At 51.7% G+C, this 21651-nt stretch overlaps 2 protein-coding genes across 6 annotated transcripts in view; one reads left to right on the forward strand and one right to left on the reverse strand.

The window, feature by feature from the left end:
* The window catches only part of ARL3 (ADP ribosylation factor like GTPase 3), a 30649-nt gene extending 17047 nt beyond the window's left edge, over positions 1–13602 (reverse strand). The window contains exons 1-3 of the mRNA XM_042019213.1: positions 13497–13602; positions 3087–3230; positions 1846–1962 (exon numbers count right to left, since the gene is read on the reverse strand). Coding sequence (XP_041875147.1) covers positions 1846–1962; positions 3087–3230; positions 13497–13499 — 264 coding nt within the window. The 5' untranslated portion in view covers positions 13500–13602. The remainder of the gene's footprint in view (positions 1–1845; positions 1963–3086; positions 3231–13496) is intronic.
* A 111-nt stretch (positions 13603–13713) lies between these two features.
* On the forward strand, positions 13714–20941 carry SFXN2 (sideroflexin 2). Of its 5 annotated transcripts, none has more exons than XM_042019217.1 (12): positions 13714–13750; positions 15002–15174; positions 15480–15650; positions 16555–16653; positions 16806–16881; positions 16959–17044; positions 17733–17793; positions 17865–17931; positions 18451–18500; positions 18758–18807; positions 19047–19094; positions 19487–20941. In XM_042019217.1, the coding sequence occupies exons 2-12, from the start codon at positions 15014–15016 to the stop codon at positions 19584–19586; spliced, it is 969 nt and encodes a 322-aa protein (XP_041875151.1). In that variant the 5' UTR covers positions 13714–13750; positions 15002–15013; the 3' UTR covers positions 19587–20941. The 5 variants fall into 5 exon arrangements, with proteins under 5 accessions (XP_041875151.1, XP_041875148.1, XP_041875152.1 ...); XM_042019214.1 differs by lacking the exon at positions 13714–13750 and adding an exon at positions 13894–13942; XM_042019215.1 differs by lacking the exon at positions 13714–13750 and adding an exon at positions 13952–14035.
* Positions 20942–21651: the final 710 nt, after the last annotated feature.

Below are 21651 nucleotides of genomic sequence, written 5' to 3' on the forward strand. Positions count from 1 at the left end.
AGGGTAAAATTACTGGCTAAAATGGGGGTGAGGACTGGCAGAAGACAACAATCCATCAGCATATACATGATCCCAGTTTTGGTGTGTATGGAAAGAGCAAAGCACTGCCCCAACATGCCAACATCTCCCTCTTTGGGACTGGGTGTCAGCATGAAGCAGCTAGGGGAACTCAAGTCCATCTGTGCACCAGTTATTTCTCTGAATTCGCACTGCTGCTTCCCCCAAACTGATTCTGCTTCTATCCACCCATTTTCTTACTCATATGAAAAGAAGAGGATTCTCCATACATTGCTTTAACTAAGGTGAAAGGGGCAGGGAAAACAACTGCTTTCATCTCCTTCAGTCTTCAAATTCACCTTTATTTCTTCACCTCCCATGCAGCACACTCTGGGAAGGGTAGAAGCCCACAGGCCAGTGTAGCTCATTGCCTTTGCCAGCAGAGTCTTCCAGATACTGTTTTGTGGTTGCACAGCCTCTGCAGCCTGAGCACCTGCCACAGCAGGCAGAGATCCCAGCGCTGCTGCTTTGCAGGGCTGACTTTGATCTGCACACTTACTGCCTCCCCACCACACACAGTGCCAGAGCTTGGGCTCAGTGGGCACAGTCACCTCACAGCCATGCCATGTCTCTGTCCTCAGTGGCCACAGAGGAGCACAATCTGTGTCCTGCTCATTTCTCAAACCCAAATCTTACCCCATGGAAAACCTCACAGTTCCTCTTTGCAAAAGCAATCAACTGGGTTTATGCAGTGGTGGCTGCCCTCGAACTTTAGATTCCAAATTAAGGCTCAAAAAGGACAATTAGCAAAAGAGAGTACCAAGGGTTTATTAGTCACATTTAAATAACAGCTTCATTTGGACAATGCTTTCTAAGCCTGCAGGCACAGCCAGGCCTTTCAGTAACTGGACACGAGCCTTGGTGTAGAGATTCCTGTTCCTAGTTGCACTGATCCTTCCATGCAAGTGCACTGAAGCTCCTGACACATTACTGAGTATGTGTGTGACAGGAGGGAGGAATGGCATCTTTCTGAGAGAGCTTCCCACTTTCCCATGGGAGCCTGCAGACCTTGGCTTTTCTCTGTTCCCACAGGCAATACTGCTTGGGGCAGGGAGAGGCCTGCAGCCCCCGTCTGCCTTCATTCTGGCATATGTGGCTGCATGCTAGAGGTGATCTTTGAAACTAGCCAAGACAGCACCTGGAGGATCCCAGGGCAATGTGCTCTGGCATGGAAAAACAAAGGTCCTGCACTGTAAATATAATTGTGGTCATCTGTACCTAACTGTAAGGTAATTACAGCTAAGTTGTCAAAACCATTAAAAGACAGCCTTATGATTAAAGGAGCAAAAGAAAAGACAAGAGGTCTCTGTGTCCCTCAGTCAGACGCTTTCCTATCTGATGCCAGACATAGCATTTCATTGTTATGCCTCAGTTTCCCCACCTATAAAACAAGGGCACCATACTGTCCTACCTCTACACATGATGCTTAAGTCACTAATGCCCATGACAGGCCCTCAGAGTCCCCAGTGAAAGGAGCTATAGATGGGTAAAGTACAAGTTATTAATGTTCTTTCATTTGAAAGAGACTGAGATGAGAGGAAAGGAACTGGCTATAAACAGCACCATCCTGTGAAAGTAAAAACATGCAACTGAATGATTTCTGCAAACATAACTGTATTTTTCTTACTGCACCCAACCAACTTTGCCATTTAGCCCAGAATAACTCCTGTTACAATGGCAATGGTGTTGCTGAGGGCTGGGACATTACATTACTTGTTTCTGAATTTCTGGCTGAGACCTTGGAAAGCCATTGCATGAACACAGCATTCAACTGCAGCCAATACTCACAAGGATATCAGTGTTTTCAAAATAGTTCCTCCAGTATGGTCTGATCTTCCTCTGTCCGCCTATGTCCCATACGTTCAGCTTGAAGCCTTGAGACTGTACACTTTTGATGTTGAAGCCCTGGAAAGAGCAGAAACAAAGCCACATAGAGCATAAACCTGAGTGACTGGAGCATGTTCATAGCCAGACATTAACGCTTTATATATCCCATGCCTGCAACGTGCAGTGAGATGGGCTGGGTAGCCACAAAGATGGATCAGCTGTGGGAGAGGCACCAGCGAAAGCAGCTGCCAAACCATCAGTTTGTCAGTGTTCTTGGGTCAAAGGTTGATGCTGTCATGGCTATGGAGACATATGATGCAGTTAGTGCCCTGAGAGGGCTCAGCAGGGTGGGTGCAGGAAGAGGTGGGAGAGCTACAGATAAGGAGAAAACAAGGGCACTGTGAGAAGCAGGATTGAGCTTGTGAAAGCTGAGTAGACAGTCACAACTAATATGAAGCCAGAGGTCTCAGCTCAATTCGACACGACACAGCTAATGCTGGGCTTAAAAGAGCAACAGCTGCACGTCTGAAGGGTCCATTTCATCAATTAGAGCACCAACTGAAAGTGCATTCAAGTAGAAAAACAGGATGTGGCGTGGGCTGGCAACGTGCTGCCACACCACCCAGGGGACCAAGGCTTGGAATTAGGGTGCCAGGGCTGGGAGCTTTGGGAGGCAGCTACAGGGTGGGGGGAAGCATCTCCCATAGCTCTCTAGCAACCTCCTCTGGAGCAATGCTGCAGTGCTTCTGATGGGAGACATCCCTCTCCTCAACCCCAAAGCTCAACAAAAGGGCATGAGAGATATTAGGAAGGGAGCACTTTATATGCAGGACCCTTGGAGCTGGTTAGGTGAAAGATGCAAAGAGACAAGGGTTTGCCCAGTGCTGCAGCATCCACTCTACGTGTCCCCTGTTTGGCAAGGACAACAGGAACAAAGTCTCATCCATGCAACCCTAGCATGACCCAAAAGCCTTTTGCAGAACTCCACAGCACTCATCCACTTTTGCACTACCTGACCGATCGGGCCCGAAGCTCTCTGGCTCCTTCAGGAAGCCTCCTCTTAGGCAGAAAAGACACAAACTTAATGGTGCACCAGGCTCCAGTTGCTCCCTTTTTTAGTGACAGACTCTGATGAATCACTAGTGTATAAGGTGGCAGGTGGGACCACAATAACTGCCTCAAGAAGGAAAGGCCTTCCTCACCTGTGTTGGTGTGATGTGGCTGATGTCCTCTGATGCCAGCTGTTTCAGGAGTGTGGTCTTGCCTGCATTATCCAGTCCCAAGAGGAGGATTCTCACCTCCTGGTCTGGGGTGCTTTTTAGTTTGCGCAGGATTGACAGTAAACCCTAAATCCACAAGAGAGATCATAGCTGTTATTTCCCCACCCCAACTCTTGCCCCCCCACTATGTCAAGCTCTCGTCCCTTGAAATGGATTCTGTCTGGTGGTGGGTCCCAAGACACCTGAATACCTTTCTGCAGTCCCCATTCCCATTTAATTTCCTACTCCTCCCTTTGCCCCTATTTTCTTCCATCTCAGAGCATCAACAAGGTCTCAGACAGCACAAATGTCACACAGCAGGGTGCCCCGCTGGCTACACTGCTCTTGTCACACAGCTGTTTGACATTCCCTGTGCCAGAGAGACAGTGCCTATGCATACCCTGTGCAGAAGCTGCAGACCAAGTCCTTGCAAGCTCTTCATTACCTTTATCAGAGGGAAAAACCCATGAATTTGATCTGCCTCCTAGTTAACTGCAGGTTACTATGTACCTGACATTGGTTCTTTTCACAGTAACTCCCTGGTCATCTCAAACCCCGTTTATCTGTCTAAAACATGCTGGACCCATGGGGCACGTGCAGTTCTGATTCTCAGGATGTAGCACTTAACAACTATCTCAGATCACCACACATCCTCGCTAAGAAAAGCACAGTGGATTCCAGTCATTAGCCAGGCTCAGCTCTCTGAGCTGACAGTATCACTCAGGATTAGGAAACAGAATATGCAGGTCAGCTCATTTACAACCACGCACCTTACAGAAGCACACCCAAGCTTCTGTCAGTGCCACCAGTCAGTGACCGGCACCTCTGTAAAATGGCTGGAAAAATATTCTGGATCCTGGCACATAACCAAGAGATGCAAATCACCCGACTTCCATCTGCCTCTCACTGCCCAGCCCACCCCGCAGGAGAGGGGCTGTTGCAGCCAAGGGCACAGGAGCAGGCTGTGACACCAGGCATGCCTGGGTGTCTTAGGGCACGCTGCCACGCTGCTCTGCAGTCCCTGCATGTCAGGGATCCCTCCTCAAAGCCCAAGCAGCACACAGTACTCTGAGACCCTGCCTGCGGACACAGGTGCTCTTGCTACTAATTTGCCTGAGAAAATATAGGAAAGAAATACATCTACAGCCCCTTCTGGAGCCCTCAGCATTCCTGTTCCATCTCTCCCAGACAATTCCCTTGTTGAGGCCCACTAAGACCCAGAACCAGGAAGAAAGTTCAAATATCAGCAGAAACCTGAGCCCATGGGGCCCGTATCTCAAGCCTTTTTGTTCTCCCAACTGCAAAATGGAGACAATGCTTCTTGTCGACCTGCAAGGGTGTAATCAGTTAAATATCTTGAAGTGCTTTGTTGCTATGAGGAACTAAACCCTCTAAATATTCCTGCTGAGAGCCAAGGACTATTTGAGCCTTGAAGGTTGCTCCCGATCCCCTCCAGATCGCAGCAATCAGAAACTTGTCCTCAAGATAAAGAGCTGCATGTCGCAGTACAACTGTCTGCAACGCATCCCCCATCTCCAGCAGTGTCCTTCTGCCCACTCCGGGAGAGCCCAGCCTCAGCCACTCGGCAAACGCCGCTTCCAACTGCTCACCTCACTGCTCGCAGGTGGGAGTGCTTTGGAAAGGACACGGCACTACAGGTCGTGATGCTAAAGCTTTCAGTAACGCTCAGAGATTCAAAGGCATGTGACATCCAATTCAACCCTGTAAGCTTTTTAGATTTCAGAGTAATTTATTTGGTTTCTGTTAAATTACCAGAATTTAATACCACGGCTCAAAATACATGTGTAATGTGTAAGAAACAGGGAGAAGGAACTTAGTAAAACAGGGTTTGAAAAACATCTGTAGAAAGCTGCAGGATTGCCACTGTTGCTGTGCTTTTAAAAAGCACTGAGGAAAGCTGAGGTTCAAAAATTCAGAGCTTGTGCAAGGAACAGCAAAACTGCAGTCTTACTGACTAATAAGCAGGCTCAAGGTATCACCTATTTCATAGGTGATATTCCTTCCTTTCTAGGGAAACGCTGAATTTCCCATTCTTATGGGTCTGACCCAAAGCCAGTGTACATCAGCCAAAGCACTACTGCCGACTTTGGAGAGCTCTGAATCAGGCTCTATTATTTAATAGGTGATATGCAAGTAAAAAACTGGGAATCCAGGCCCTGCTCAAGAGCTGTTAATTAGCAATGGGCTATGCTTGGTAGAGGGTGCCACAGCTGCCCAGTACAGCCACAGGCACAGTAAATCCCCAAACAGCTTTTAGCTGAAGTGTACAGGCCTGTAACACCACGTGCTGGGCCCTGAGGGCCAGATGCTCACAGCTGGCTCTCACCCATGGGCCCATGGCTAATGAATTTGAAGGGTTGTGTTCAGTGCAGCCAGTCACTGCAAGCCCTGCCAGCCCAACAGTTCATCTCCCTGGCCACAGTGCCCAACCCATGTTCTGCCCCAGTGATGGTCTGCACTTCCACACGTCTGAGGGAAGAGAAAAGGAACAGCAGCAAAAATACCTCTAATGGTTACTTGCTTATATGCATGTCCTAAGTGCCCTTGACATCATTAAAAAGCACAAGTTTTAACTGCATGACTAGCAACACATTTTCTTTTCACCTGCCGTCAAATTTACAGTTGTGTTTGTTGGCTTGTAAATCTGTGGATTTCAGCTCAGTGTGGACAGACTCCACAGGAGCAGGAACTCTAAAATTCACACATTCTCCTTCCTTTCTAGGGAAACACTGAATTTCCCATTCTTATGGGCCTGACCCAAAGCCAATGTACATCAGCCAAAGCACTACTGCCGACTCTGGAGAGCTCTGAATCAGGCCCTATTATTTTAGTTTATTGCTCACAGTTAAAAAAAGAAGCTGTTGAAATGCTAATCCTATTCACAGCACCACTTGCTAAGAGCAGAGCAGTGTATCCCAGAGCAGATCAGGATTAGGTGCCTTTATATTTCAGAATTCAACTCCAAAATACGGAGCGCAAAGAAATGTATTACAAAGTATTGCTTATCTACCACGGAGCAATTCTCAAGGGTCGGGAAGAGGAACAGTTGTAAATGTTAATAGAGCTTCTCCCATTGTAGATGGATGCTATTTCTGGGCTAGTATGACAGCCTATGAGAAAACGATCAGCATCGTTCCATATTCTACTCAAGTGACACTGCTGCATGGCTGATCACAGGATTATCTGGGGTAGCCAATAGAAGAGAAGATATATATAGAAATAAAAGTATTCTCTAAGGTATAAAGTAAGCTGATTTAAAAGGCTGGAAGACAAGCAAGCCAATATAGAGAAGTGGACTTTATTTCAGTAGCTGCCGGCACAGGTTACATGGTCTGTATATACAACTTAAATCAAGAGCCAAATAATAGTATTGGTTCCTACGACTGTTACTATTTTGTAAATCGTGTTTAAAACGTGAATCCAGCATTCTCCCTGTAGTTAGCAAAGATTTAAAACTAAGGAAGGCCATGCTCAGATGGGTTTATCATTTTTTTCTTTTTAATTTTTTTAATTGGTCTTATGAGCACACTGGCTAGAAAGACAGAAGGCATTTCCTGACAGCTTAGTAGACTGGAAAAAATAACTCAGCAGAGTTCCCTGCTGCATGCCACCACTATGTGGGACAAGCAGCCCCTGTTGCACACACACTGATGGACAAGCACTCCTCTGCTGGCAAACACAATGCTGAAACTAACAGGCTGAGGAGAGTCTGAAAGCAATGCCTTGTCATTGATGGGAGATGTCAGGTAGAAAGCCATGAAATGAGAAGATCTGGTGCAAAGGAGATGCACAGAAGCAAGAGAGGAGGAGCACATTTTTGAAGCAGGGCAGGTAACAAATGTCTCGTGCTGGGACTTAGCCAGTAGTGAGAAGGGAGGATTCCCGGGATGCCTGCACGGCAGCCAGGCCAGTGGCACTCGCTCACTGGAGTGTCCAGGGTGAGAAGCAGGACAAGTCTCGAGCAGGCCAGGGTAGATGTGAGCTGGCTGAGGAGCCGCAGAGACGCCTCACAAGAGTGTAAGGGCAGCATGTCAGCTGCACAAAACTAAGCAGACTGCGGCATCTGTAACAGAGAAGGGAACTGCAGATGCTGCTCAGATAATGAACAGCACAGCACGGCAGCGTGTGCAGCCTTTGGAGAAGGGCAGCCAGACAGAGCAACTCAAGGCTGGGCACAGTCAGCCAGCAACCGCTTCTTGGTCACCTCTGGGTTAAGCAAACTATGTCTTATATCAGATTGGCTTGTTTAAAAACATCTTTGTCCTTGGTGGAGAGGGTTTTCTTTACAAGCACCATGAGGAGACAGACTGATGGGGTCAGCAATGAGGAGACTGCATTTTCCAGACAGTGAGCGGGGACATACAGTAAGAAAAAGAGACTCCTGACAATTATTATGAAATCAGAGTGGGGCATTAAATTCGGCGAGGCAACTAAATGGGCAAGAGCACTCATAAACACATCAAGCATGAAAGCAAAGCTAACCATCTTATTAGCATCCTTCTGAAAACAGGGATGTGTGGTTTTATGAAAGAATATCATTCCTAGGTTTAAAATACCCACCAAATTATCAAAGGACTTTCAATTATAGCTGCATGCAGTAATCCTATTCTCTCTCAAAAAAAAAAAAAAAATCAGACATATATAAAAATACAGTGACATTTATAGTCCTATCTAAGGGTTTTGTGGGTTTATTCAGCTTTAAATCCACGCTGTATATGGATCTTTTGAACTAGTTGATGCATGTAACTACATCCTGTACCACAGAAGCCACTGAAAGGAAGATTCACTTTATAGGCCAAAGCAAAAATTGGTTTGGGACAAACAGAGCATTGAGATAATCTGTTTAAATATTGTATCAGATTGGCAATATAAAGCCATAATGGAAAGAACAATTTTCCCTTGTACTGAGGGCTGGATACAGGGGGCATGGATAAAAAGCATGGCCCACAAGCTGCTGCAGAGCACAGTTGATTCTTATTAGGAAAGAGAAGTAAATGTATTCTGTTTAACTTTATTAGCCACAAGGCTCAGATAATGAATTTAAAATAAAACCACCCTCAGTCACCACCAATTGCTTATCTACTAGATGTGGATATTTAGGTAGAATCAAATCACTTCACCAAGATGCAATACAGCCACAAAGCTCAGCAGCTCAGCCTGCCATTACGACCACGTCCCCCCATCTCTACACCCCTGCAGAGACGCCATCTTCCCCACTGCTGCAATCACAAGTAACTTGTCTTTATCCTCAATACTCAGCCTAGCACATTTGCCATTGAGGTGACAGCACCTGTCTCCCCACAGCTCCCCAGCACTGCTAAGCTCGATTCTCAAACTTCTGTGCCTTTCCTACAACCGTGGGAGAAACTTCACAAAATATCCATAAAACCAGCCCATGATTCTTCTGCTAATTCCTTCTCTGCCACACCTACAATCCTTGGTGAGGTTTAGGCAGCAAACATGTCAAGTTCAAACCTGTCTTGGATTCTCCTTATTCATATCAGTTGGCTATCTCTCACCCCAGAGAGACCGTATTTCCATGGCATGGGAGCACCTCCATGCTGTGCCAGCACAGCACCTAGCACAGCTTTGGGCACCAATTTATTTACTTTTAATTAAGCAATATGGTAGCAGTTCACGATTTTTAAAGAGTAAGTTGAAGACAGAGGGTACACATGACGATTTCAGAAAGTCACAGAGGAGAAGCTGACACAGGGAAGGACAAGGGGCTTAGCTGAGCCAAATATCCTGCCTTGCGCAGTGGATATATGAGGCTACATTTGTCATCCAGGGTGCAATCCTGCACACACAGAGCTGGAGGAGGGGAGTCCTTCCTCACAACTGCACTGATTAGCTGGTGCCCTGAAGAATGACGTCTGATTACCTTTATCTTCGGCTGCAGAACTGCAAATGTCACTAATGGTCATAAAATCATCCAGTCTTTTTCAAAATACAGCCGAAGTAAATTAATCTATTGAGCACAGTTTATTCAATACTTCTTACGCTGGCAAAACTCCCAAAAAATCATTTGCTTGCTGCATGTCTCCACCATATGGTGTCATTCAATGCAGACTTTCTTTCCTGCATTGAAATCCAAAATTCAATGGAGTCGAGTCACCTACAGAGTTTTTCCAGCTCAAACCTACTAATATAGTTTTCTGTCAAAGAGGTCACACAGCACTTTCCAGTTTGATACATAAACCAATACCAGCATGAATCCTCTTTTCATAATTAAAATCAAACTCCTCTGGTTTCAGCAGGTTTGAAGGAAGTATTTTGCCCTGTGCAGAGAAGAGCCAATGCCCAGCACCGGACAATGTCAGCAGTCTCTGTCTGGTTTCAGAACCTCAAAGTCTTGGCCAGTGACTGGTATACTCTCCTATCTGCAGGTGGCTTCTTGTATCAATCCCTCAGCAATCAGTAAAATAAACCAAAAAACATGACATTGAACTGTACTGAAACCTAAAGTAGTGAGACACTTATAACCCTTGAAAGCATTTTTTTTTTTTTTATGGGACCATTTTAAATAGAGCCTTACTGCCAAGGAACAAGGGACAAAAGAAAGAATTTCTGGGTATGAGGTACACCTAGAGCAGGCAAGACATAGATGCTGGTTTTCCTAGAAACATGAGCTCAGGACTAGAAGAAAGATGCCTATGTATTTAGCTATGCTGGTATTTTATCCTCTCCACCAGATGTGCCTAATGTCAGCTAGACACTCTGTGACTCAGTTTCCTCAACTGTAAAATGGGGCCACACTCTGACAAATCTGGTTTTGACGCAATGATGTCATCTTCAATCAATGCTTTTAGAAAAACACTGGCCATCCTCTGGCCCCAGCATCTATGGATAGCATACCATCTCTCTTGGTAAAGATTGTTATTACAGTGACGAGAAAGCCACAAGCTCTGCTTCACACAGCATTTCCTAAACTTTGGAAAGCAGCATATCCTTTCATGTAGCAGCCTCCCTTCGTCCTTGCCATGTGCCCACTGCAGATGCTGCTTAACGGTGCCAAAGACTTCAGCACTACACATCTCTCATGCTTTGCAGTTTTATGGCTCATCCTTCCCTCCATGCTCCAACTATGACCTTCCACCACCCCTGCCCCACAGCTGTGAGAAATGCTGGTATGCTCTGCAGAAGGAGACACTTCCCCTCTGTACTTACTCACTTGGATGAACACTGAAATAATTTAAACCTCAGCATTAACCCTCTTATCACTGGAGTTGGAGCAAGCAGTCGTTGAGGGGAGTTTAAGCAGTTCCCAGCGCAATCAGGATATGGCAGGAACGGGCAGCTACCACGGCTCAGATGACAAGCAGTAAATTGTTACATGAAGCTGTCTGGATCATTTCTGACTGCTGACCCACACCCCCAGGCTGCCATAGCTGCTTTGGATATATTTGCTGCTGTTTCAGAGTTTCTACCACAAATGATTATTCCGTTTTAGTGAAAAGTTGAGAATCTAGAGAGAGAGTGCATCGCTCTCCAATCCCTTGCCCAGTCCGGCCAGCCCACCAGGCACCCCAAAGTGCCACCCACCCTGCCTGAGAGGCTACAATTCAAAAAACAACTCCAAGAAATTGAAAATAGACAAAGAGGCAGTAAAATGTTGTATCAAATAACATGAAAACTGGAGAACACCCAGTCCGCCCTCTCCGCACACAAAGCACCTGCATAAGAGCAGCCAGATCCCAGACTACACCAGTTTATCAGGACATCATAAGGCAGAAGAGCAGATTTGGCAGCTGCAGGCCAAATGTGTCCCACAAAGCACTGCACTGCTGGAGGCAGCTGCCCTCATCTTTACAGCAGATGTCCATCCTGTGATGGCTTTGGTGCCTGGTGTGACATGCCCCATCACCAACTCATCTAAAATAGAGCAGATCCCACAGGCCTTATCTCAATCTCTTTCTCTGTGGCCCAGCAGGTAGGGATGCAGCCAGAATTAACCCAGTGAAGATGAGAAGCTGCCTTTGGTGCTCTTGTTTACACCTCTTCCCATGCATGAATCCCTCCACGTGCATGAATCCAGCTTGTGTCCAGAGGGCTCCTGGACAAAACAAAGTTTTGCCCTTGGGAAAGCGCCTTTCCCATTGCTATTTTCTTCTCCTTGTGCTCCCTCTTCATGCAGCATTCTCAGGGGTGGCTCCACATCCACGGCAGCTCACACTCACCACCCCTCACCCATAGTTCTAACCCCTCCTTCCAGTCCTCCTTGTACTTTAGCAGCATCCCACTTGTCCCACCCCAACTACTCTGGCATCTAAACCCAAATTGTTTCCAACACCTGGATGACTCTGGTCCATCATCCGATGCTTCCTTCAACCTCAATTCAGATTGCACCATACCCTCATCATCTCACCTGTCTCCTAGCATTGCCCTTCACCCAAGACCCCAGTTTCTTCCTTCAATCCACACTGCTACCTCTCAAACAATTCATTTCTCTCCTCCAACACATTTTTTCTCCCTGGGATCTTTCTTTCTCTCATCAGCATCAAAACTCCACTTCCAGTCTTTCCCACAGTTTATTCTTATTTCTTCTTTTCGACCCAGACTGTCCCTCATCTCGCCAGCCCATGGCAGAAAACCCCAGAGCACACAACATCCCAGCAAACTATCCTAGCCAGCCAAGCACTGACTGCGTTTTCCCAGTGACTCACCAGACTGTCCATCCCACCCAACCGGCAGTTTCCTTTCAGTCCCTGAGCACTTTGTCTCAGTCCTGGCCATCTCTGAACACCCAACCCCTTCATCCAGGCTCTCTCTGCCATGACTGAACTCCCCTTCTAAGGCTGTGTATCAAAAACCAGCCCTTCCACCTCAGCAAGCTCTCTTCTAGCTCCCTCAATTCCTGTAGCCAGGATCAAGTCCCAGGGTGGCCTCCTCCCACCTCGGCTGGGTTGTCCAGTGTCCCTTTGGAGTCGCAACTGCTCCCAGACTCTTCACAGTCAATCTCTGAACACTACCTTCCATCCTTGCAAGACTCTTCCATTTCTCCTTCCCTTCTCAGGCCACTGCCATCCTGCTCCCCAGCCCTCCCAAGCACCCACCCCTCCACCACACCTTCCACACCTTGACTGAATCAACTCCAGGCACACTGATTCCATTCTAACAAAGACCCCCTCGTAGCATCCTCAAGCCTCTCAGCCTCTGCCTAGACCCAATACACAGAATCACAAAATCAATTAGATTGGAAAAGACCTCTGAGATCATTAAGTCCAACCTATGACCAAACACCACCATGTCAACTAGAGCACGGCACCAAGTGCCTCGTCCAGTCTTTCCAATCTTTCCCTAAACACCTCTGGGGATGGTGACTCCACCACTTCCCTGGGCAGTTCTTTACAACGTCTAATCACCCTTTCTGTGAAGAAGTTCTTCCTAATGTCCAATCTGAGCCTCCCCTCGCACAGCTTGAGGCTATTTCCTCCTGTCCGGTCACTTGGGTCACTTCTACCTGGGAGAAGAGGCTGATCCTCACCTGTCTACAACCTCCTTTCAGGTAGCTGGAGAGTGATAAGGTCAGCCCTGAGTTTCTTCTTCTTCAGACTAAACACTCCCAGCTCCCTCAGCCACTCCTCATAGGACTTGTGCACCAGGCCCTTCACCAGTTCTGTTGCCTTTTTTTGGGACTCAACCCCCTTTTTTGTGTCCCCCATAACGTCTTTGTCCTGCCAGGGCCCCAACCCCAGCCAGGGTCTTCCATGGCTGGAGGCCCCAAACTCACACAGTTCTCATCCCGTTGTATGGGTGCCCCCAAGCTGCACAGCCCCAGGCCCCCACACCGGACTGGACGCCCCAGGTGGGCACTCACACCCCAGGCCCTCCAGAGTCCCTGGGTGGGAGACTCATCACAGGATGGGTCAGGCTGCAGGGCACCCCAGTCAATCATCTGGTCCAACCTCCTGCTCAGGCAGGGTCCCCCTTGAGCACATGGCACAGGATCGTGTCCAAATGGTTCTGGAATATCTCCAGTGAGGGAGACTCCACAAACTTTCCGGGCAATCTGTTCCAGTGCGTAGTCACTCGCACAGCAAATTCCCCGTATTCAGGTGGAACTTCCCGTGCATCAGTTTCTGCCCGTTACCTCCTGTCCTACTGCCAGAGAGCACCGAGCAGAGCCTGGCTCCGTCCTCTTGGTTCCATCGCCTTGGCACCCCCCCTCATGGCCCGAGGCCTGCCCGTGCCTGCCATGAGCCCGGCCGGGCCCGACAGACCCTCCGGCCCCCATCACCCCACGCTCCGCGGGGGGATCATCCGCAACCTCAGGCACCCCCCGGCCCCGCTCGCCCCCGCCCCGGCCCCGCTCGCCCCCGCCCCGCTCACCATCCTCGGCGCGGCCCGGGGTTACCATGGGCAACTGCGTCACACCCGCCCCGCGCGCCGACGTGCCCGCGCCGGGGGGAGGAGCCAGCGGCGGCCCCGCCCCCAGCCGTGCATGCGTACGGGGCGGCCCTGCCGGGGGCCGTGGGCGCGGCCGCTCGGGGCTCTGTGATTGGCTGGGAGCGGCCACGCCCCGGAGCGCGGGGGCGGGTGAGGGACACGTGGGCGGGAGGCGGGAGAGGGGCCTGGCAGCGCAGGTGGGACACGTGGGGACGCGACGGGACGGGCAGGGCTGGGGCGGGGGTGCGCCGAGCCGTGCCGTGCCGTGCCGAGCCGTGCCGTGCCGAGCCGAGCCGAGCCGTGCCGAGCCGTGCCGTGCCGAGCCGTGCCGTGCCGTGCCGTGCCGTGCCGTGCCATGCCATGCCATGCCGGGCCGGGCCGGGCCGGAGGTGTGCTGGGGCTGTACCATGCCGGGCCGAGCCTGGGGTGTGCTGAACTGAGCCTGGGGGTGTGCTGAGCTGTGCTATGCCTTCCAGAGAATGGCAAGGAAATTGGTGAAGGGTCTGGAGCTCAAGTCTTATGAGGAGTGGCTGAGGGAGCTGGGCGTGTTTAAGAGTGTTTAACCTGGAGAAAAGGCTCAGGGGGACCTTATTGCTGTCTACAACTACCTTTGAAACGAGGTTGTAGCTAGGTGGGAGTGGGCTGCTTCTCCCAGGCAACCAGCGACAGGACGAGAGGATATAGTCTGAAGCTGTGCCAGGGGAGGTTCAGGTTGGACGTTAGTAAGAATTTCTTTACCAAAGGGGTGATTAGACATTGGAAAGGACTGCCGAGGGAGGTGGTGGAGTCACAATCCCTGGAGGTGTTTAAGGAAAGACTGAACATGGCACTTGCTGCCATGCTGTAGTTGACATGGTGATGTTTGGTCATAGGTTGGACTCAGATGATCTCAGAAGTATTTTCCAGACTAATACATTCTGTGGTTCTGTGCTGTGCAACAGTGGGCATGTGGTGCAGCACCCCAGGGAGCACACAGGGCAATGCCATGGCAGTGCAGAGCAGCATCAGAGGGATGTGCAGGACGGTGCCGTGGGGGACACAGCACAGTGTGGGGGTGCTGTGCTCTGCACGCACAGGGGTTGCAGTGCAGTGCCCCTGTGGGAGTGCCTGGAGGGCAGCCTTGTGGAGGGGTGAGCTGGGCCCTACAGTGCTGTGCAGCACCATCCCACCCCAAGGAGGGGGTGCCAGGTGCTGTGGGGTGCAGCGCAAGTGGGGGGACCGCAGGGAAGAAGGGTGATGTGTGGAGGAGCAGCCTCACTGCAGTGTTCTGCTGACAGCAGGAGTGCAGGGGCCTCCTGGGCTTAGGGCTGCTGAAAGTCCAATTGTCCTGTTAAACATAAACCTGCCACGGCTCTCACCCAGTTGACTGCTCCTGTGGCCGTGGCAGGCCTGCACTCAATGAGCAAGCAAAGCAGGATCCTGCTGAGTGGCTTTTTCCCCCTGCCCAGACTCACAGCAAAATGGCCACCATTCCCCTTGGCTTCAACATCAACTCCCCACGCTGGGACCAGAGCACGTTCGTGGGGCGCCTGAAGCATTTCCTCAACATCACCGACCCTCGGACAGTGCTGGTGCCGGAGGAGGAGCTGGACCGGGCCAAGGCCCTGGTGGAGGGCTGCAGGTGAGGGGCAGGGGTGCAGCTGGGGCAAGTGCCATGCCTGTGTTCATGGCCATCCCAACCACTGTGCAGTGTTGCAGGGGGATGGAGGCAGTCATTCCCAAGCAGGTACACTGTGATGTAACATCTTTTGGAGGTAGTTTTGTGGGGGGTTCCCAGGCTTATCCCAGGAGCCTCAAGCTGTGACATGCATCCTCCTCAGGAGATGTTTCCCCTGCCTTTCATGTGGTGCCCAGCGCGCTCTGCCTCGGCAGTGCCAGGTGCTGGCGGGTCTGTGCAGCTTCCCCTGATGGGCTTTGGGCTTGCAGGGCCGGGGTGGTGCCGCCAGGAAGCAGCCAGGAGCAGCTGCTCTATGCCAAGAAGCTGTACGACTCAGCCTTCCACCCTGACAGCGGTGAGAAGATGAACTTCATTGGGAGGATGTCCTTCCAGGTGCCGGGGGGCATGGCCATCACTGGCTGCATGCTCCAGTTCTATCGGTGAGCTCCTGGGTACACCATGTTGGGGACACAGCCCTGACAGCCCCCAGCCCCTCTCGAGGTCGCCAGTGGCCAGAACATGGCCAGTCTGCCTCCTCTGGGGCTGGGTGCTGGCCAAGGCATGCCCATGGCTGCTGTGCTTGGCTGTGTCCTGTGGTCAAGCCCCATGTCTCTGGGCTCTGTCCCCAGCACCCAGCTTGTAGTAGAAGCATCACAGATTCCCTTGGTCCCTGGCATGGTTGGGGATGGTCTCACCTCACCCTGAGCTCTTCCCAGAGCCCCTGTAATGATTAATACAACCAAATCCTACTTGGCTCGTGCTCTTGGTCTGTGGCCCATAGCAGTCTTTGGAACCGAGGATCAAATGTGCCGCCAGGCCAGGCTGCTTCAGCATCCCCAGCCCCTGCTGACACCTCCCTGCATTTCCCTTCTCCACCCTCCTGCATCCCAGAGCTTGCTCAGACCCACATCTCCCTGTGTCCCTTCCTGCCCCACGTCAGTGTCCCTGAGACACCAGTAGAAACCCAGGCACCCTCATCCCCCAGAGCCGTTTCTGTCTCCATGTGTTCCCTCCTTGCTGCTTGCTTTGACAAAGGCTTATCTCAGTCCAGCAGAGGATGGTTGCCACCCTGCTGAGAGCTGTGTCTCCCACCCCTGCCCAAGTGCCTTGCAGGACTGGGCGCCCCCCTTCCTATGCTCCCCAGGGCAACCAGAACTGCTGGGATCACTTCCCAGCTCTCCCACTGGTTTGTGACTTTGCCACAGTTCCTCAGCTTTCCTTTGGAGACACCATGATGAGTGGATTGCAGGCATCTTGGCTGTCTCCCTGCCAAGCCTGGCAATGGGCACAGGCCTGGCATCCCTGACAGCCCTCGGGTGCTCTCCTGGTCCCTTCCCTCCGCAGGACGGTGCCTGCCGTGGTTTTCTGGCAGTGGGTGAACCAGTCATTTAATGCCTTTGTCAACTACACCAACCGCAACGCTGCCTCCCCCATCTCTCTGAGGTGAGCGGGCCCCACAGGATGGAGTGTGTCTATTTGATGCACCCCTGGATGCCCTGTAAAGACTCCTTATCCCGTGTTTTGGGCACAGAAGGAACAGGGCTGAGTCAGAGTTGGTGTTTCTGTTCTCTCCCTTCTTTGAAATCGCTGTCCAGGCAAATCGGGGTGGCTTATGTCACAGCCACCGGTGCAGCCCTGGCCACTGCAGTGGGACTCAACCTCTACACCAAGGTATGCCAGGCCAGGGCCAGGTGAGGCAGCTGGGCACATCCTGCTCTCTCATGCTGATGCCAGCCTGTTTCCTGCAGCGAGCTCCCCCCTTGCTGGCCCGCTGGGTCCCCTTTGCAGCTGTGGCTGCTGCCAACTGTGTCAATATCCCCATGATGCGGCAACAGTAAGTGTCACACATGTCCTGGGCGCTTGAGGGACCCAGGTCCCTCCAAACGCAAGCTGGTGGCAGCCGAGCTCCTGGGCTGCCTGGGCTCCCTGCCTTGGATTCCCATCCTGGGAGCTGGAGGGAGGTGAACTGGGGTCTGTGCATTTGCAATGCTGTGCCTGTGGTGGAGGATGCTGGGTGGGATGGCTCAGTCTCTACCTGGAGCAGGAGGGGATTTTTGGCTGAGGATAGCCGTTCTGGGATCTGTGCTGGAAGATCCCTCAGACCCAAAGATCTCCTGCATGTCATGGGAGAACCCCAGTCCACGATATCCTGGTGCTGGGACACCCCAGGTTGGGTCCTTGTGGTGACCTGTGTCTGCTGCTCGGGATCCCCCACAAGTCACGGCACAAGGAGCTCGGGTGCTCTGTGAGGGAATGTCCCCTGGCTCAGCTGCGTGTCCCAAGCAGTGTCTGTCCCTAGCACGGCCAGATCCTGCTGGCAGCTGTGCCCTGAAGATGGCAGCATCGGCTGGGCTGGGGACCGCAGTGCCCCGGGGTGGTGGAGCCCCGTGCCATGGGGCCATCCGGGGATGCTGTGCCAGCACAGCACAAAGGACTCCCCTGGCACCCCATCACCCCGTTGCTGTGTCCTCACGCTTTCCCGGCCACCCTGTCCTCCGCTCACGGCTGCCTGTCCCCTTCAGGGAGATCATCAACGGGATCACAGTGACAGATGAGAACAACAATGAGCTTGGCCGCTCCAGGGTGAGTCTGGGGATGGGGATGTGGGTTGGGGCATGTCTCTGCTGGGGCTCACCTACTGCTTTTGCTTGCAGAGGGCGGCAGTGAAGGGCATCGCACAGGTTGTGCTCTCCAGGATCACCATGGCAGCACCGGGCATGAGTGAGTGCGGGGCAGGAGGGTGCACAACTGAACTCCCCTGCTTCAGTTTCCCTCATGATGAAGAGTGAGGGTGTCCCTGCATCCCAGATGGCATTTGCTCTCCTCATCCTGCCATTCCCATCAGAGGCCCCCACGCCCCCAGCCCCTTTGTGCCAAACCACAACCCGGGACACAGGGGGTGCTCCTATGGCAGTTTGGCCCCTCAAGGATGCATCTCGTGCTCTCTGGCCCCAGCTCCTCATCCTGCAGCCTGGCATCCCCTCTGCTCCTGAGACCCTTGAAATGCTGCAAACCCAGCAGGAGAGATGGGAGCATGAGGAGCACAGACTATGCTGCCTGGATGATGGATGTTTGGGGGTCTTGTGTCAGGTCCCTGCTGTCAGCAAACACCCAGTGGCCCCCAGCACAACTAGCTGCTGCCATGGCCCCTACATGGATGGTCCTGCTGGGACAGCCCTGCAGGCTGGCTAGAGGATAGCTGTTCTGGGATCTGGGCTGACCTTTGCTCTCTGTACCTAGTTATTTTGCCCATTGTCATGGAGCGACTGGAGAAATTCGCCTTCATGCAGGTGAGTACATGTTTCTCCTGCCAGTGGGTTCCCAGCTGCTGGTATGCTGGGGATCAAATGGGGAGTTGCAGAGCCCGGCTTGCTTTGCTCCCTACTTGAGTCACTGAAGGGACATGGAGAGGCTATGGGAGGGTGGCAGGGTTTGGTGCACACCAGAGGTGTTGGGCATTCAGCGTTATTGAGGGGAGAAGTCTTCTGACGCTGTGACTGGGTCTTCTGGTGAGGCCAGGGACTCATTCCTGGCTCTTCTCTTGCAGCGGATCCGGGTTCTCCATGGGCCTCTGCAGGTGCTGCTCTGTGGGGGCTTGTAAGTATCTCACTGCTCAATTGCCTGTGAGTGCCTGGAGTATGGCTCCAAAGAGATGCTTGAAAAAATACCTCTTTCCCAGAAGGGATTGCAAAGCTGCTTACATTTCAGCTTGGGCTTTCCTCAGTTATTGGGAGTCATGGGGTGTGAGCAGCACCTCTTGGGCTGAAACCCCTGTGGCTGGAGGGCAAACAGGCTGCGATCCCAAGACTAATGCTCTGCTCTTCTCTGTCCCACAGTCTCCTCTTCATGGTGCCAGCAGCCTGTGCCCTCTTCCCACAGCAATGGTACCTGTTCCACTGCTTCTTCCTCCTTCATGGGATCTCAGGAGCCTTCCTCCTCCCCTAGTTCTTCTCAGCCCATCCCAGGAGAAGCATGATGGGCACCCACCCTTCAACCCGAGGCAGCGCCTGCCTGTACATGCTGGTGCCCAGGGCAGCAGGAGAGCATGTGCCTCCCCTGCTCTGTGAGCTCTGTGCTGGGAGTATCAGGACAGCCAGCTCCATGGGCAGCTCTCTGCCTTCCAGCCCTGGGAGGGAAGGGTTGTGGGTCTTGCCATGAGCCTGCAAGATCCCAGGGACTGCAGATGACCTCAAATGGCAATAGGGAGGGAGGGTGGCTTGACTGGTGGTTGGGGAGGAGAATCATGGCTCTCAGTGTGTATCCCCTCTCCCCACAGCTCTCTTGCACTGGCTGACCTTGAGCTGGAGCTGCGTGACAGCATTGTGGCCAAGCACGGGGACAAAGTACCATATGTCTATTTTAACAAAGGACTGTGAATGGAGACTAGCTCAGGAGCCATCGCACCCCTCTGGCCTCCTGCCACCACCAATCCCATGTCCCCTGAGCAGGGTCAGAGGCACAGTCCAGCCCAGGACAGTCCAGCCCAGATCTGCTCCCCCACCCAACACCTTCTCTGCAGCCTTCTTCCACTGTAGAAGCAGGATCTGACTCTCCATGTCCAGCTTGCAGCACTTCGGCTTGTCCTGAGCCACCCCCATCTGCTGCTGGCCACGTCCCAGCCTTCCCATGTCCCTCTTGCCCTGAGGGATGCCTGCACTTCCTGTGCCTTCCTTTGACCCTGCACACGAGGATCTGCCCAGCCTGTCTGGGCCTCATTGGTTTGGCCCCATGAGGCATGAGGCTCTCTCCCTTGGGGCTCAGAGCACAGTTCTACCTCCAAAAGCAGGTATCCTGCCATGGTACCAGCAACCAAACCACATTCCTGCCTTTAATCACCACAGTAGCCTCTTCCCAAGAGCTAGATCATGTCTTGGCAGGTGTGAAGGGACCTGTTCTGTCTACCATGAGAGTGACCATCCCAAAGTCCAGAGGCCAATGCTTGGACTGTGCCTTCCTTGCTCTCAGGTTCAGGTTCTATTCACTCTGTGATTGCCACAACCCAGGAAGAAATAGCTAATTGTTTTAAGCTCTAATTTTTTCATTCCTCTGAGCACAAGAGGTAGCTGTCACCCTTGTCCTACATCTCTGGTCCCCACCTAGAACCATGAAACTGCAGCTTTACAGGACAATTGTCTCTGTGCCCCTTTTGATGTGGGGAAGACACAGAAATCACGGAACTGTTAGGGTTGGAAGGACCTCTGGAGGTCATCTATTCCAGAACCCCTGCCAAGGCAGGGTCACTAGAGCAGGTTACACAGGAATGTATCCAGGTGAATTTTGAGTATCTCCAGAGAGGGAGACTCCACAGCCTGCCTGGGCAGCCTGTTGCAGTGCTTTGCCACCCTCAATGTAAAGAATTTCTTCCTCATGTTGAGGTGGAACTTCTCGTGGTTTAGTTTATGGCCATTGCTCCTTGTCCTATCGCTGGGCACCGCTGAAAAGAGGCTGGCACTGTGTTCTTGGCACCTGCCTCTGAGACATTTATGTGCATTGATGAGATCCCTCTCAGTCTTCTTTTCTCCAGACTGAACAGGCCTGGCTGCCACAGTCTCTCCTCATAAGACATGCTCCAAATCCCTCATCATCTTTTTGGCCCTCCACTGAACCCTCTCCAGTAGCTTCTCTCTTTATTGTCACAGAGCTGTCAAGGCATTAACTCAGGCTTCTGAATAGCAGCACTGCAAACGACAGAGGAAGGTTGAAAAATAAATGCGGTGATTTTCAAAAAACAGCTGTGGGTTGTGCTTCTGGCTGATCTCTGTGTGTCTCTGGGTTGGGCTGCTGTGTGGATCTCATGCTTGCCTTGGAAGGGAAAGGTGTGGGCTTTGTAACTGACCAATCATCAGGGTGAGGGTGAGCAAAGGGGCCAGGAGAAGGAGGAAGAGTGTAAGGGATGGCATGAGCTCTGAAACCCTTGGGCATTCAATGGTAGCCTTCCTCAAGAGGTTTGTGGGGCTGCAGAGTCCCAGGGCAAGTGACAAAAGGTGATTGTGCTGTGCTCCCAGTGACACTCATCCTCTTGTGGGCCTCAGGAGGATGACACTGGGTGACCCTTCCTACACCAATGGGTGCTGTTTATCTTCATGGCCAGTCAGAGTTTCATGATGCTATCTTGGGTCTGCCATGAGGCTTCTCCCACTCCAAAGAAGACCAGCTTGAGTGTGCTGCAGCCTTGTTTGGGAGAGAAAGGAGCCCAAATCCTGGACTAAAGCCGCTGCTTTTAATCAGCTGCATCCAGGCTCTCTGCTTGCTGATGAACATCCCTTGGTGGGACAAACCTGTTTCTAAAAAGCCATATGACGTGGCTGCTCCGAGAGCACCATGGCCCAGTGGATGATCCCTGCTCCTCCCTCCAGTCAGGGATCCGTGTCAGATCTCTGGGGCAGCAGCATTCTCGCATCAGCCACATGCCTGAGTAGAGACACATTAACCACTCTGCTC

The sequence above is a fragment of the Corvus kubaryi genome, unplaced genomic scaffold (genome assembly GCF_017639235.1).
Source record: "Corvus kubaryi isolate FWS band 111438036 unplaced genomic scaffold, C.kubaryi_AGA036_p1.0 138, whole genome shotgun sequence".
Taxonomy (NCBI): Eukaryota; Metazoa; Chordata; class Aves; order Passeriformes; family Corvidae; genus Corvus; species Corvus kubaryi.

Coding starts and splice junctions, on each gene's coding strand:
- SFXN2 (XM_042019214.1), top strand. CDS start 13,919: ATGCCGGGCCGGGCCGGGCCGGAG. Junction 15,175..15,479: donor GCCCTGGTGGAGGGCTGCAG/GTGAGGGGCAGG, acceptor TTGGGCTTGCAG/GGCCGGGGTGGTGCCGCCAG. Junction 17,045..17,732: donor ATCCCCATGATGCGGCAACA/GTAAGTGTCACA, acceptor TGTCCCCTTCAG/GGAGATCATCAACGGGATCA.